This window comes from Anser cygnoides, chromosome 2, assembly GCF_040182565.1.
Source record: "Anser cygnoides isolate HZ-2024a breed goose chromosome 2, Taihu_goose_T2T_genome, whole genome shotgun sequence".
Taxonomy (NCBI): domain Eukaryota; kingdom Metazoa; phylum Chordata; class Aves; order Anseriformes; family Anatidae; genus Anser; species Anser cygnoides.
The window spans coordinates 63,302,857-63,319,859 of NC_089874.1; the positions used below are offsets into that span (position 1 = coordinate 63,302,857).

The 17,003-nt window shown below is 36.6% G+C and overlaps 1 protein-coding gene across 12 annotated transcripts in view; it reads right to left on the reverse strand.

Moving 5' to 3' along the window:
• Positions 1–3,152: 3,152 nt before the first annotated feature.
• Positions 3,153–17,003, reverse strand: part of NT5C3A (5'-nucleotidase, cytosolic IIIA) — a 28,012-nt gene continuing 14,161 nt past the window's right edge. For 4 of the 12 annotated variants that reach the window (XM_066992265.1, XM_013196020.3, XM_013196019.3 and 1 more), the window contains exons 2-10: positions 15,352–15,458; positions 8,351–8,449; positions 7,851–7,920; positions 7,094–7,140; positions 6,591–6,676; positions 6,239–6,328; positions 4,901–5,063; positions 4,260–4,460; positions 3,153–3,629 (exon numbers count right to left, since the gene is read on the reverse strand). In XM_066992265.1, coding sequence (XP_066848366.1) covers positions 3,528–3,629; positions 4,260–4,460; positions 4,901–5,063; positions 6,239–6,328; positions 6,591–6,676; positions 7,094–7,140; positions 7,851–7,920; positions 8,351–8,449; positions 15,352–15,453 — 960 coding nt within the window. In that variant the 5' untranslated portion in view covers positions 15,454–15,458 and the 3' untranslated portion in view covers positions 3,153–3,527. Of the gene's footprint in view, positions 3,630–4,259; positions 4,461–4,900; positions 5,064–6,238; positions 6,329–6,590; positions 6,677–7,093; positions 7,141–7,850; positions 7,921–8,350; positions 8,450–9,218; positions 9,358–12,736; positions 12,788–15,351; positions 15,459–15,831; positions 15,984–17,003 lie in introns of those variants that run through there. The other 8 variants (XM_066992264.1, XM_066992271.1, XM_066992270.1 and 5 more) reach the window with 5 other exon arrangements.

Sequence of the window (17,003 nt, forward strand, 5' to 3'; positions counted from 1 at the left end):
ATCTGAAACCCTTTCCTGAGGCAGAACCTTTCAGTTACCTACGTGGATACTGAAAACAATCATGTGCTTTGCCAAAATCATCCGGCGCTAATACTGCCTCGGCTCTAGCAGGCTTATACTAATTTGAGTAACTTGAACTAGACGTAGTTGGAGATCCGCTGTGGTAATTGGTTTTAAAGATACTGCCTAATGCTTTTCCCTATGCTCTTATTTTTATTGTGGCTGGGTTGGATGACGGGATCCTCATCAGGCTGAAGGAGTGATGGTTTGGTTCGTCTGGGGTTGGGTGAGGTTGAGGAAAAAATGTGGAGGGAAGGATCAATGAGTTCATATGAAATCTTGAGACAAGTTGGACACGAATGTAGGACAGTCCTGCCTCTCAGAAACATGACAAAGAAATGAGAATGGTACCCACTTCTTCACTGATAGTTGGATTGCCAGAATGATCCTGTGTCAGTGCGTGTTGCTGACTCATCTCGTGCCGTGGAACTGTGGCTATCGGCTGCCTTTCACATACTCTACATTTTAACTGTTGTTTGCATTCCAAAGGTAACCTGCCTGTAAATGGAAAAACTTGTCCCAGTGTAAACTTTGGGAGTAATGCCTGGTAATTAGCCCCTTGCACCTGGAGACTGGTTGAGTAAGCAGTGCATCCAAACACCTTGGCGTTTTTCAGAAGGCCTTTGCCTTTTGGACTTCTACTTGGCAGCTGTGACAAAAGATCCAGCATGATCCCTTGTTTTTAAAAACAACACCCAAACGAAGAAATGCCAAAAACCTGCCTCCCCCTCTGATGTCAGCTCAGCTAATATATAAATCGAGTGCCTAAATAATATAAATATGGGTGCCTAAACCCAACACGTGGACTGTTGCAGAAATTGTCTGCTGACTTTCCCTGTAGATGCTGTGGCATTCCCTAAAAGCCCGGCGATGCCCAGGGTACTGCAGATAGCACTGCTGGGCAGGCACCTCAGACTGAGGTCCTGGGAGGGATTCATACACAGCATCGCCCTGCTCTTCTTGCCTGGAGTGCTGAAGTTGTAGCATTGGCAGAAGATGACAGCACAGAAGGCTGCTTCCTTCCTTCAATTTTTGCATGAGACCATCCTGCCTTTCTCTCTGGCCTGGGCGAATGGGCTGGGCAGGGAGAGGCCACAAGGACTGTGTGTGAAGCTTGGCTTGATGGCACATCCAAGCAGGAGAGGAAAGGGAGAAAATGCAAACCATTGTGCAGTGAGGAATGTCCTTTCCATCCCTGCTGTGTGTTAGGGGTGCCTGCAGGCCTGTCCTGTCCCAGTATTGTTGATGTCTTATAATATACTTCCTCTTGCTCTTCCGTAACTACTTGCACAAAGCTGCTCTGTGCCAGGCTGCTCCAAGGCAATCTACTACACCCCAAACTGCTGCCCTGGTCTGTGCCTTCCTCCACCCCATGCAGCTGCTCCCCTGCTCAGCCTCACTATTGTAAGTCATCCTCACCTTCAGCCCACCCTGCACTGTATCTCCCACCTGGACAGTCTTTGCTCCTGCCAGTTACCATCAGCTGCAGAACCCGTTGCTGCTGGGCACTTGGCCTTGTGTATATGGGAGAGAGCAGTGGCTCTGCTGGTGCTGCAGCTGTTGCTGCTGCTTTCAAGCCCTCCCTGTTCCCTGGCTCTGGCTGATGGGCTCCTGGCAGGCCAGGGCTGAGGCAGCTGCTGCTGCTCCCGTCTCCTTGTGTCACTGGCACCGCCAGAGCACTTTCAGCTCTCCCAGTCTGCTGACTCATGAGGAAGGCAGCCAAGACCCTATCCGCTCTTCAGGCATCTTCTGGTTTAAATGTTTTTCTGCCCAAATAGATGGCTTCCAAGGCTCCTGCTTTTGGGGATGCAGCTGTCCCTGCGTCAGGAGGAGGGAATAACATGACTGTAGATTATATACAAGGAGTCCTGTGTAATTGAGGATGTCATGTGAAATGTGATTATGAAAGGATGCTCACACTACTTCAGATTGTGTATCAAGACTCTGCCATCCAACACTATCTTGCCTTCTTGGAAAAGTTCTAGCAGGTGTAGTGACAAATTTTCTGGCTTTGAGGAAAAAAAAAACACAAACAACTGGTGCTACTTAGCACTTAGGCTGAACAGGAAAGAGGCCATTTTTTGAGATGTGTATGACTTGCTAGTGGGAGAGAAAGCAGATCCAGGCTCTCCTGTGTTTTCATTTCAGTTCCTCAGGGAATGGAAGGTGGCACCATTCCTGCTGTGTGTAGAAGAAAGCAAAGGGGGAAGAATCCCTATATTGCATGTTAGGGAAAGTTGTCTGATTGCCACTATTTTACTAAAGAAGAGAGCTAGTACAGCTGAGACCCCTTAGGACCAAGGTCTCAACACCATCCTTACCTTCTCCGCAATGTATCTACCAGAGTAAGCTTTAAAAGCTGTGGTTACATCAAGCTGCATCATTCTGTACATGATGCTGAGAGGTACTGTAACATATTCAATACCAAGGAAATACTTTCTGAAGATTCAGTAGATGTTTAAAAAGAGGATTTGGATAATAAAGCTAGAGCAGCTAGATGCTATACTGATGCTCCTGCTTACAGTTTATGAAGAGTGGAACTGTAACTTAAAGCCAGCCTAAGGTTTGGAAAGGTGTTCCTTAACTGCTCCTGAGGTGTAGAGCTGGTCATAAGAAAACTTGATTTTTTTAAGATGGCTAAATCAGCTTTTAAAATCCAAGATTAAGATCTAGCTTTGCTTTGATTTTCTGTTCGGAGCAGCTCACTGAGAACTGTAAGAGATTACTTTAGACAAGTCATGCTAGCTTTGACATGAAACAGCAGGCTGGAGTTGGAGTAGTAGAGAGAATAAGATCTGAAAAGGGGCTGATGTGGCTGGGTATGTAAAAGCTACCTACAAGGATGAGAAACTTTCAGGTATACTGACTTATAACAGTATTATTCTCCCATTCCACAGAGAATAAAGAAACAGTAAGGATACAAAATATTTTGTAATGATACACAAATCTATTAATAGGGAACACTTTGCCTGAACTAGGTGAATGAAGCATTTTTACTGAAGAAAATATGTATGAAAAATTCTGTGAGTCTGTAGCATATGAATATAGCTGATACCAAGATCTTTTCTTTGAAAGAAGAAAAGGCAAAACAATCCTGTGTACACTGCTTATTCACAGAATGTTTACATCTTCAGTTTTACAAAACAGTCACATTTGCTAAAATGGTCTTCTGAAATGCCTGATTAAAAAGACAGTGAACCATGGTATCCCATCAGGAGCAGTATATCACATCTATAAATCCAATTTAAATCTAGTTGTAATAGGAGTGTGAGACAAAGAACAGCATAACAGCAGTAAAAGGAGCTTCTAGTTGACAATGGGTACCATATATACTTCAGAATACCAAAATGAAGATAAAAGTTTTAAATTAAACAGTTCTGTCAATGAGTAATAGACACTTAAGATAGCACATGTGCTCTTCTGTCCAGTTGCCTTCTGGAAGGAATGGAGTGTCTTGAGACTGCAATTTACAGGATTTTCTGTAGGATAGAATTGGCAACTTCCAGGGATTCATCTTTCACCAAGACAATATCATAAGAATCCATATATTTTTCCAAAAGTTCATCTACCTAATGGCAGAAGGGATAAAGAGAAAGACCCACTTAGTTTTAGAATATTAAAAGATTTTTTTTGTCCTTAAAATATTGCCAATCTTTCCACCAATTTCAGGAAATGAGCCATGTAAATATGTATCATTCTTATGAGGATGACAGAGTAGGAGTAATGTGACATTAACTGTGTTCACGTTCCAGGATTAACCTCACATTTATTCCAGGTTCTCACATGTACAGATACCAGGAAAAACAATCAACCAACCAACCAACCCACCCCTCCGCCCAGTGTTTTCTCATTTTCCCAAAAGGCAGAGAGGAAAAAGAAAACAAGAGTTTTCTCTCCTGAATGCGAATGTATGTGCATTATAACTTGCCAAACAATCAGTTCTCTGTCTCCAAAGGGAAAAAAAAAATGTCATGGACTAAATTTGTTATTTGGAAGACTACAATTTTGCTCAATTATCAATCCAGTACTGAAAGGCAGGAGTGGCGGGGAACCATAAATATGAAATCCATGAAAAATGTTGAGATTCCAAAACAAGTATGGGTCAAACACTTGTTTTGATATTTGATGCTTATTACAGTGAACCTGTTGCTAGTTCACAATATTTCACTCAAAGCTTACAAGGATGTCAGGTTACTTACTTTATCATTGAGATATCCAATTTTAAGAATGTGCTCAACATTTGCTACTCCGTCTGCCATACTCAAGTCTCCTTGGGAATCACCCAGCAGTATTATATTACTGTTGTCTTTTAGTTGTTTGAAATACTCTGTATTCTTCAAGGCACCATCATGTTTGTTGTAAACATGAATCAATTCTCCTTTAAATCCTTTTAATATTCCCTATAAAAAAACAAAACAAAACACTGAAGTTATTTCTAGTGTTATATAGACAAAATAGCATCTAGAATTAAATAGGTATTACTCTTGAAATATGTTTAATCTTTAATTATGAAAAAGATAAATTACTGTTAAACAACGGAATGACTGTAACAGCACTGTTAAGACTAGAAAGTCAGTGATCCTGCTTGGAGGAGGAGTAAAGCTGTACTGGGCTGAGTGTGAGGCTATCATTAAAGGAAATGAATGGTATCTTAGTCACACCATGCTAACAGTGTTTGAACTATTATCCTCTGTTTGACTGTTCACTTGGGAGAGTGCTGAGTAAGCAATTCTCATTTTATATAGAGCAGGGCAGATGGCTACAACTGTTGCATTAGAATGTTCATCTTGTAGTATATAAAAATAGTCGTTAAATCCTGCAAACAGTCATGCATACATACATTTTCATCAAAATCCATGAAATTGGAAACCACTTTGACATTAGAATGGTAGACTCCAGCCTGGTGGATAACTTCCTCAAGAATGTCCCCAATCCCGGCAGAAAATATGAACACGGGGATATTATGTTCACTGAGCTTATCAAAGAAGTTCTCATATCCTTCTCTGCAAAAAAGGATGTAAATATAAGTCAAGTCTCAAAGAAAGAAAGCCAAGAAAGATCACAGTTTGCAGAAAACATTTACATCATATTTAGAAAATAGTATAGCCTTCACTGAGAATTTCTCTTTATTTCTTTTGCCTCACCTATTCAGGTTAGCAAGAACCATCAGCCTAACACAAGGCATGTAGTTTTAGAAATAAATTCCTGTTTCAAGATGTTTGTTTTTGGTCAGCATAATCTGCCCCCTCGCACCCTCAACCATCTTAATCAAGCCCCCAGTGGAACTCTTTCTAGCTACCATCAGGCTGCACATCTCATTTTCATCTTTACTGCTTAAATGTTTGACTTGCTAGAGGAGTCATTACCAAAAAAAAAAAGCTGGGATTTTGGATTTTGTTGGTTTTAAATCCTGAAAACATTCTTGTAAACTCTCCTGAAAACTTTTTAGTTTCCATTACCCAAATCAAAACTATGTACAGTATTCCAAGAATAAAATAGTATCTCTGTATGCTTCTCTGCAGACGCTGAATGGTAGAATTTTATTATTATCATTATTATTGAGGTTCTTGAGGAAATTTTAGCTTGTGAATGAAGATTCAATCCACATGGATTTAGACTTTCATGTAGCTGCAGACTGTGTGCTTGCTTGCTAGTTTTGCAAAGGAGAAGAATTCAGTCAGCAGGGTGAACAATTTTACAAGCTAAGTTTTAACATCCCATTCCACTATTCAAAAATTCACAGATTTGAGAACTTTAAATGAGATGGGAGCCACAGCACAGAGTGCTTTTCAGGCAAGTGTTTTGCTGGCTTTTAAAATTGCCCTTAACCATTGAGGAAGAACATTATTTAATAAAATCATGAAAAGTGTTCCTCAAGTCCCTGCATTTTTATCTCAGATAAAACTACTACAGGGAATCTTTTTTTAAGGGAACAAAATTGAACTCTACATTCCCCTTTAAGAAAAAAAAAAAGACCAGTGCAATTTCAAGAGGATGAAATATATGGTGTCATCATCATAGGCATTTATCTACAAAATATAAATAAGGGGGAGCATGAAGCACTCACTATGTCCAAGAATACGGTATCGCATTCTCATTTTTTTCCCTGTCCAAACACACAGTAAAAATCTATGTAAAATGTTTCTAAACAGTATTGTTCAAATCAATAGGAACTTACTTCAGCATAACGTCAGATTCCCTCACAATTTCTGCAAACTTATCCTTTTCTAAGCCTTGTTCAATGAGTAATGCATGAGATTTATTGTACCTAGAACATAAACAAAAAATATGTTGGACAACTTATGAAAATTCACCGGTCATTAAATCTCGTGATTAAAAAGTATCCTGTGTTTAATTCTTGCTCATTCAAGTTAACAGCATAAAAAAACAAAAAACAACAGCTGTTGTGTAACACTCAGAGATTAATTCAGTCAATGCATTAGCTAAAGCTAAATACTGCCATTAATTTGTTTTTAAAAAGTTATTAAATATAATTTTAGTACAACTTGAAGATGGGAAATGTCTCTTACCATTCTACCATATATGGGTATTTTTCTTCAATAGTGAGGGCTGGGTCAATTTCAATAGCATAATATGTTTCTTTCAGCTGCAGTAACTGAAGAGAAAAAAATAACACAGATGTTTAATGTATCTTTATAACATAACACTTCATATTTGGTCTAACCAATCAAAATAGCTTTAGTAACTTTATTTTATTCCAGTTACATTACTTAGATAAAATGAAATCTGAAATACTCTTTGTACAGACAAAAAGTTAAATTGTAAATATATGTATGAAGAAAAAACTGATTCTGTTAACCTAAACTATATGCTACTATCAAGAATAGAAGTATTTCTGTTCACTTCTATTAGTGATTGGATACCTTACAGTCAGCAAGAAAGCTCTCAGAGCTTCAAGGATTTGAAAGGATGACTTATCTTGTAGTACTGTGTAAATCAACATGCAGTACAGCCAGGGAGTAAAACCAGTTGTCTGTACAACAAACAAGCAGCTTGTATGTTTTCTGTTTACCTTTTTCCGACATTCCTCTGTGATGAGTTTAGAGTTATCAATGATGTCTGGAGGGGTAGAAAAAAAAGTAGTAAACAAGACATTGTATTTCTTTTCCTTTAGTACTGCAATGCACTGTAAATGACTGCAATAATACATAGAAGATGGTGTTTGACAATGTACCACTGTTTCCTCAGAACTTTTCTTACCAGTAACCAGTAAAAGGAACATTTTTCTTCACAAGCATGATGATATCATGATCCTTCCCTCATATTAGAAAGTCAATTACAAGCCTCTTATTCCTTGAGACGTAATTGTTACTGAAATCATTATCAGACATCCTATATATTTTAGGATCCCCTCTTTATTAGTAAATGGATAATTTACAGGTATTCTAAAAGGGTACAGGATAAAAACGTCAAGCATTCCAAGGAGTCTACTAACTGATTCTTGGAGGTGTTGGGACTGTTACTGGCTCTTAAACAATAAAAGTCAACCCTACCATATCTAGCCATTAATAACTCATAGTTTAGAACTTAGTTTATAATTGTGAATGACAGCTTATCTGATTTTAATTCACACTAATTGTGATTAAAATATATATATATATACATAAAGCCACACAGACACTGTAATACTTTATTAGGATGTACAGCCTTTGTAACAAGTCAATATAAGATCTCATATATTAGGGAATAAGTTGTATAGAAAATTAAATTCTAGGGAAAACTGAAAGTAGTAACAACCAATCCATATTAAAAAAAAAAAAAGTACTCACTATGACAAGTTGGACATCTTTTTCCATTGTAGGAAAATCTACTTAATGTCATATCAAAATCTGTAATAATCTATTTAAGGAAAGAAAAAGCAAAACTGTCTTACAACATGGAGGGACAAAATAATGAATGGATAGAAATTCTGAATGATCAACAATAGATGCAGCTGAGTAGCATATCTGTCACAGAAATCTCTGTTTTACTGTAAGGTAAGCTAGAATATCCCATAATATTTTCCAAGAAAATTGTTTTTCTAATTCCTTTGGTCAGAGTATTTCCTGAAATTACTAATCTTATATGTTTATATCATTTACTTAACTACCATCTAGATGAATTACAGTTGAATCAGCAAGGTCTATTAACAGAGTTAACAGATGTCTAAGTTTTGAAGATAACTTGAAAGATGACTTGTTATATATATATATATTAGAATTTTTGGTGCACAGCGAAAGTCATATGATTACTTTCATTTTGAACACATTACAGCTTTTACTATTTTTACCTGAAGTTTTGCAGCTCCACCTTTGATGAGGCCACAGATAATCTCTTCTACTCTCCCTGGGTCCTTAATGTGGACAGTCTTCTTCTGAAATTCTGGCATCTGTGAAGAGTAAGAACAAAGACAGAAATATACCTACAGAAGAAAACTTAATAGGCAATACCTGCTAGCCATCAGACTGGAAGCTCTGCATCTATAAACAGTTTCACATGACACTATGACATACTCAGGATAGGAAGGCAAGTTAGAGTGAGAAGAAATAGAAAATTCTCTGGATATATTAACTGATGATTGCATACAGTTTTTGTTTGTTTTCAACATGTGTTTTTGTTCCTTTTCCTAATATCAAATTATGCAATAAGCTGACACTCATGGAACAGATGATTGTATTTGTAGAATATAAGAGACATGGATAGAAATGGGATGTATGGAATCAACTTGTGGTTGAATTAGATCACTTAGAGATGGCACATATTAAAACTAGCTCTTTGTGCAATTAATATACCCTTAAGCTTTCAATAAAGAAAAGAAGACAGGCTGATTTTAGAGAAACATTGTTTTGTTGAGAATGCTGCGTAAGGTGTCAACCACATACTCCAATGCAACAAGGTCACATAGTAATTCTTGGTCGCTAGCCAGTTTATCAACTGTTTTCCATTACCTATTTTAATGCATAGTTCTGAACATAGTATCACACTACATATGCCTTTTGAACTTTGCCTGAATACTACAATAAATGGTAAATTTGGCTTAAAAAAAACCAACCCCCCCCCCCAAAAAAAACCAAACAAAAAACCAAAACAAAAACAAAACCCGCTTTTGCTTTAGAAGTTTGTCTACAACCTTGCAGAAATGGTAATAGACAACTTACCGACAGAAATTTCCAAATTTAGTATGTATTTCCTTCCTTTATAATCTTACGGACTGTTTCTACAGCAAAGGCTTCAGACACTTGCAAGCTCTGTACACAGGCATTTATGAGTAGTAAATTTTATTTTCTGTGTGTAGACCTTCAGAGATGATGACATAGATGAATTACATTTTTCACATTCTGGTCATTCGAATTTTCTTTTCTTTTTTTTTTTTTAAATAGTATGCAGTCTTTTTTAAGCTTCAATTTCCTGACACATTTTTGGAACTACCAGAGTTCTCATATGACCAATTATTTTTACATCACACAACAGTATTTCTTCCTGCTCTTGATGCTACTAAGCCTATTGTTCACAAGTAACCAACTCACAGTCAAATTGCAATTAGGTTGTCCTTTAGGAAAAAGATGACATTTTAGTCTCTTAAAAGTCTTGTAAACACATGCCTTTGTAATGGCAAAGATCCTTATGTGTCAAGGAAAAGGAGCTGGTGGTATTGTTAAATATTGTCTTGCTCCACTCTGCCCTCAGTGAGGAGCAAACTATTCCAGCCATATCATTCTCAGCAGATATTTTTCTAGTGCATTTCTCGAAACCTCCACTCACATATTCCTTGCTTCCTCCAACAACGTATTTTAGTGCTCAACTATCTTTACATTCAGTAAAGTTTGCTTAATCTCTGTCTAACCATTCTTCCTGTAATTTTAGCTCATTCAACTTGGAGAAAAGTATTCTTTTTCACAGGTTCTCACTTGGATATTTTTCCCTTCTTACTGAACTAAAGAACCTCAGTTGCTTCAATCTTCTTTTACAGAGCACGTTTTTCCACACCTCTAACAATTTTTCATGTTGTCCTGGCCCATCCATTTGAACCATACTGTTCTTGAATAGCTTCCCTAACTGGGTATCATTTTTCTGCTCTGAAATGGCCTCAGCTGAAGGGCTACATTGGCCTGTGTCTTTCAGATGATTCCTTTGCTAGAAATAACATGGTAATTACCAGCTGAATTTGAATCACTATCACCAAATATCCTTCTCAAAATTACACCGAGGTAGAAACAGGTAGTTGCACAAAGTGTTGAATTTTAATTTTACTGAATTGTACATTTTCTTCCACATCAGTGCTCCTATTTGTAAAAATATAACAAATATTTCTAATCCCTTGTATGCTTATGGTCACTTTCTGGCTGATATCCACATAGACATAAATGAAAACAGAGATCCTTCTTAAATCCTAATAGTGAGTCTCTGATAATTTTTCAAGGTTTTCTACTACCCATCCAAAAAGTTTTCCCCATACCAGAGTATCTAGACAAAAATTCTACAGTCATGGCACGGTATTTACTAACTCTTTTGTTTTATAAGCCTCATAAAGAAAGAAACCACATTTCTTTTATTTAGTTTGGAAGATTTAAGGTTGTCCTGGTTTTCCATAGATGTGAGAAATATCCTAAGGCAAAGACCTTTTCCATAGAAATGGTGCCTTCTAACCCAAGATAATTGTTTTCTTCTGTGTGTCTGCTGTGCCTTGTTACTTTCATTATTAGCACAGCAAATTCAAAAAAGGTACACCTTGGTTAGCCTCCAGCTGCCAGCTACATCCCAGATTGGGAAACACTGAAAAAGCTACTAACCATAAAATATCTTCCTGAAAGACACCTGAAAGGCACCTGAAAGCCCTCATCTGTTGAGATATATGTCTGTAAAGCATTTATAGATGTTAACTCACAATTATCAGCAGGAGTATGTCAATGGATCTAGTCACATTAAAGTAAGCATTAACAACCTGCAACTCTTTAAAGGTATGTTACAGTATTTCTTTTGTATTTTGTATAGTTCTGGTAAACAAAACAAACTGTGCTAGTTATTTGGTGGGTATACAACGCTTGTTTTTCTGTAATGAAAGATAAAGTAATTTGACTGTTTTGTAATTCTTGACTAATGTGAATTGACTAACCTCATTCCTTTGACTTTTGGGAGGCAAATTGTATATATGTTTTTAGACTTGGAATGCAAAAATCAAAGCAAAATCTAAATGTGTCCTTTTGTAAGAAGTAGTTCAAACATTATTTGTTTTTCTTAGAAACTAAGCAACAGACTTCATAACGTAACTGATTTAAACTGAACAGATGTTGGTGGAGATAAAGAGATCAGAGGGAGAGCCTGTATGAGGAAAGCTGGATTGCTTGCTAGTGTTTTACTTCAGACTGAGGCCTTTTGTAAGTTTTTGTAATAACCTTAGGAAAACCATCCTTAGTAAAGAATTCAGTAGATGATGTTCAACAAGATATTGCTTAAGATTTTGAATATTATGGAAGTTTCCTGCTGTGATGTTGTAAACCGATAATCCTACTCAAAATCAGTTTTTATAGTGTATTTATTTGCTAACACTTTTCTTCATTTCTACACAAGAACTTAAGTCAGTTGGAGAGCATGTTATTTTAACTTAGGGGAAAAAAAGTCTTCTGCAACGAGTATAACCCATGAAATGTCAGTTCTAGCGGCACTTTCACAAGTTTTCACTACGGTTATGGCATCTGATAAACTCAAACACCCAGACAAATACGGTTAGATGAAACAGCTGCTGTCCTGGTCCCTACTTCCTTGTATTCACGTTTGCAACAAAACATTAAGAGCAATTATTTTATTTGGGCTTTATCATATTAAAAATAAATGAAACTATCTAATAAGCAATCACCAATTTTCTAACAAACTGTCTTTTCCAATGTCTTATACTTCTGCTCAGTCTAGCTGTTGTTTTTTGTTCCATATTTGCCATTCTTCAAAGTTGAAATAGACAAGCAGATTCATATTGGAAAGAACTGATAAAACAGATAAAAGAACAATGAGTGAAATAATGCTAATAAGAGATCTACAGATAATGTAATAAAATTTGTGTTTCTATTAGTTGCTGAATAAAGCTCTAGGAGTCAATTCAATATATACAGAACACCAACAGTTCTGATGCATCAGTTTACTGGGAAGAACATATATGGAGAACAACCAAATGAAGAAATTCCACATCACTTAGCAAAGGCAAGAAAGCTTTTAGGAAGAAAGAGCTTCTACGTACAGGACTAAAACTATATAAGCACAGGAAAAGGAATTCATACTTCACTGTGACATCTGAAAGTACATCACATGGAAGCATTTAAAGTGACCCTATTTGTAAAGGTGTGAGAAGAGTTTTGATTTCATATTAAGGACATCTATATGTTACTGAAATAGCTCACAGAGACAGGTATCTTTCTGAAATGCATGTTAGAAGATGACAAATCCCAAAGATAATTTGTGGCTGGAATATACAATGGCTACAAAAACATTTAAGTTTCTAGTCTCTGAGGTTTTTAAGGAATTTTCAAAGAGAAGCAAGGAAGATAAAACTGAAGAAGATTATTTTAAAGGTTGAGCTTAGTTTGATTTATGAAAAGGATAAAAAGATTGGACTGTTTGTGATAGCAGGTAACTGGACTAAAGACTTAGGAAATTCTTTTTGTAGTTAACAATGTTACAGTCATACCTTGACGAATGAACAGTAATGGATTCACGCTGGTGTGGAAATCCCCCAGTCCTATAAACCACAGAATGGTCATTTACAACAATGCCAGTTATGAGTATAACATGTCTATTTAGTACATGAGACATACACCTATGTAGCTGGATTAAATAAAGAGGAAAGGTATTTACTGTAAGACCATTTTTAATTTTTGTTTTGGAAAAAAGTTCCTTATATACAATTGGGTAGCAAGACTGTTAACAGAGCTGCTTTTTTGTTGTATTTGGGTGCTGCTTATATACATAATTTTATTAGTATTTGAGACAGTGAAATGTATACAACATCTTGTTAAACAAGAGTTGTTGATCATCCCTAAAATGAAATGCAGCTATCTCAATGAATTCACAGAGAGTTCACAGCTGCCCTAGTAGGCGTTTCTGTTCAAGTATCTGAGGTAATTACTAACTCATTCTGTGCATAAGGTGTAACTTCATATTCTGTGAGTTGAGATTATACTGAATTTTTGAACCTACTGAGTGCTGAAGGTAGGAGTTACTTCCTCCCTCTACCCAATAAAAACAAAAATAAGTCTCTGTGATTAAAAGGAATTAAAGAAATAACATTCTTTAAAACAATAACTAATAAAAAGAAACTTCATATGAAGGACAACTGTGGGACCTTGTGTAGTTTGTACTATCCGTAATTTTAAGTAGGGAAGGACACGATGATGAATGACTTGCTATCTTAACCACATGGAGATATGGCCTATTTCACAACAAAATCTAGATACACAGCCTGAAATATTACTAGTAATAACTACAAATACAAAAAGCTATCATTCTAAGTCTTCTAAGTAATGCTTTGAACAAGGACATATAAAAAGGGGGCAAAGTGTTTTTATACTGATATCCCTGTCAGCCTATGCTACTTGGCATATACAAGGTTTTCTTCACTTTACAAAGAATAATCTATTATAGATGTCTCCCAAAAACCACTGCTATGAAAACACCCTGGATCACAACTGGATAAAAAATCAAGGCAACTTCTCTACAAATCTCAATGATCAATAGAGTACTTTGCTAGTTTTCAGTACCATGTCTAAATTCTTAATAATAATAAAAAGGAATGTTCTCACATTCAAAAATGTATTAAAAATATCCTATTAAAAATATTAAAAATAAAAACTTCAATTATTACATGATTTGCTTTTAAGCTTTGTTGGTAAACCTGCCTTAGACTAGACTTAGACAGTATGTTCCAAACCTATTCACTTATGATACAGAGGACACATAAGGGTGAGCTGGCAAGGAGGGGGAACTATTAATGTTATTTCTGAACAAGAAAAATACTAATCAAAGTGATAAAATGATAGGATTCAATTATTTTTTAATCTTAATTCTAGCCTATGGTGACAACTTTGCTGTAAAATTCCATAAACCAAGAATAAATTATGTTTATTTTGGGAACCCAAATGCCCAATTCCAAGGTCTGAGACTAGCTATCATATATACTTACTTATGGACATGTACCAAGAAAAGGCAGGCTATGGCAGCAGTGATAGCTGCGAAATTTGATACTGTGGCAAGGTGCAAAAAATTGGATCTCTGTTCTTGGTGACAGCAAGAGTTTGGTGAAATTACAAGGGAAAAGGGAACGTTCCTTAATTTACGTATACAACTCATTTTCCAATCCCCTTTTCCCTGACATTATTACTGAACATTATTTTCATCCGCTTACTCTAGAAAACAAAGCTTATTAAAAAACCTTTGAAATGGCACAAGCTACCAAAACGTAACTTCTGCTGTTTGCAATGTATGAAATGCAAGAAGCCAGGCTGGGGCTGTGGCAAAAGCCACAGTAAAGGAGTGTGTATGTATCTTTTCTTCCATCTGTATGTGCTCAAATAGAGATTCCTGTGCTCATATATGCATCAATCAATGTCTTTATTCAGACAACTTGAATTTTGATCCTTGACTGCAAGTTTTCTCTCAGCAAGCCCACCTATCATTTAGGCAGATACATTAAAAGCTACTGCAAGAGAGCACAGTCACATCCATCACTCCATTATGCACAGCTAGTCACAACTGCGCTAGTGATCACGCAATCTGCTAGCACAACCTGAACTCAGGACAGGCGTTTTTGGCTTTCTGATTACCAGAACCAAGAACATACTGCAGTTTATGTTCATATGATGTAAACTCAAATATGGTAAGAAATCTCCAGTAACTAGTAATTATGAAGTTACTTTATTGGTAGTTTTGCCAAGAAATAGCCTTAGGACAACTTACCTAAAAAGTAAACAGGCAAATGTTATTACAGAATTGAAACAACAGAACACTGAGGATCTTCACAGTTGCTTAAAAATATCCTGCAAAACTAGAGATCCAGCACTGGCTATGTGAAATAACTGGAAATGGCTTCACTACCTAAGCTATTTTAAGAAGTGAAGTAGGATGCATACTAAAAGTAATTTTTATTTTGTTCAATTATTTGCATCTTTTTTCTTTTTTCCTCCACTTGGTAAAGTGGATTCTGATATTCAGGTTGGAAAAAAAAAACACAAAACATAAAAATCTGAGGAGAGCGTTCACAGTAAACATGACAAAAGTGTTTTCTCTTGTGCTTTTAAAGGAGAGTACCTGTGCGTTGAGCTTAGGGCACTCCTGATTCTTCTGTCCTTGATTTTGTCCTACTGCAACAGCATAGGTGGCAAGCAGAGTCCAGAGACGCAGGGCTTGCATACAGGCTGCCAACAAAAATCAACCAAATCCTTTTAAGAATTGGTCTGCTATATTATATGATGTTTGCTATTCCTGCTGTATAAAAATAAAAGCAGACATGCATGGTACATAGCTAGATTGCTCTGAAAACACTCACACTTAAGACTACTCTGATACACACTTAAAAGTAGAGGAATGTGCAAGTCGAATTAACCTGTTCAATTAAAAATGCTAAATATATTCATTACTTCAATCTTGTTGTCAATTCTGTGCTATCAAATTTATATTTTAAAAATACAGTTTGCCACAATAAACAACCGTATGTAATGCCTCATCTCATAATGCTGGCTTAAATACAGAACAGAGTCCCTCCTGTTGACAGAAGCTGTGCACACTTACCAGAGGGTTTTGCGGGAGCAGCTGCAGAAGCAAAAGAAAATTCCTCTTGCTTGAGAAACACTAATATAGCAGCACAAGGTGCAGTTGAGGGCGTTTCCAAATACAGCCTGACTAATCCCCGTGCAAAACCCCAGGGTGCTGTGACGCACATCAGCAATGCACAGCAGTTTGTTATGCTCAGCAGTGCAGCCTGACGGGCAGACAGCTGATCAGCTGGTGCACCAACAACAAAACCTTTGACCTTCACTGAATGAGCAACTTTCATGGATGCAGCAGGCAAATCTGGACTGCTCCAACAAAGGAAGGCATTTGTTTTTCAAAGCATTAGTTTACTAATTAGTTTACTTCGTTACATTAGTTTACTTTGTTACTTAACCATTTTACAGAATATTTCCAAATATTTTAGGATTTCCTGTTGCAGAGTACCAGAAATTGCTTTCGGCTTCTTGATATGGTCTCACTACTATATACAAGGCAGCATGCATTTATTTGTGTAGAAACATCAAATTAATTACTTAATCTTTGCTTTGACTTCAATTATCCATGCAATACTGAAACAGGAAATCAAGGAGGCTTGTTTGTCAGGATTTTTGGGTGACAAGGTGACTCAACATGCTTTCAGAAGTTTGTCATAAGGCATATTGCCAGATCAAAGACAGTAACTAGGTGATATAGAGTATGCATTTAAAATGAATCTTTTTTTTTTTTAATTTTAAGAGATGAAGGAGGTATTTTCTAATATTATTTACGCTTTAAAGTTGTAGGAATGCTTGAAAGTGTCGGGTGATGTTCACTCTACTGCTGTAGCAACAGCACAAGCTTCACTATGCTATATCACAATTCATGTTCAACCTTATGATTTATGATCACTATTTCAGGCCGTTAGAACAAACCACAAACATCAGGCCAGTTCATATGTGGTCATGAACGTGACCAGTGCAACTGCTGGCACTGAGGCAGGGCCAGGTTAGTAGTGTAGCAAATACAAAATCCCTTAAGCTATCAAAAAAAAACCCCAAAAAATAGTCAAACAAAACACATTATCAGGATCCTAGAAATACCTTAGTTATGAAAATTTCCTTTTAAAGAAGATATGCTGTTTTTCTACATTTTTAAAAAAAAAAAAAAAAAACAACAAAAAGGGCTTTTTTCTCAATGGTACAGTGGGATCT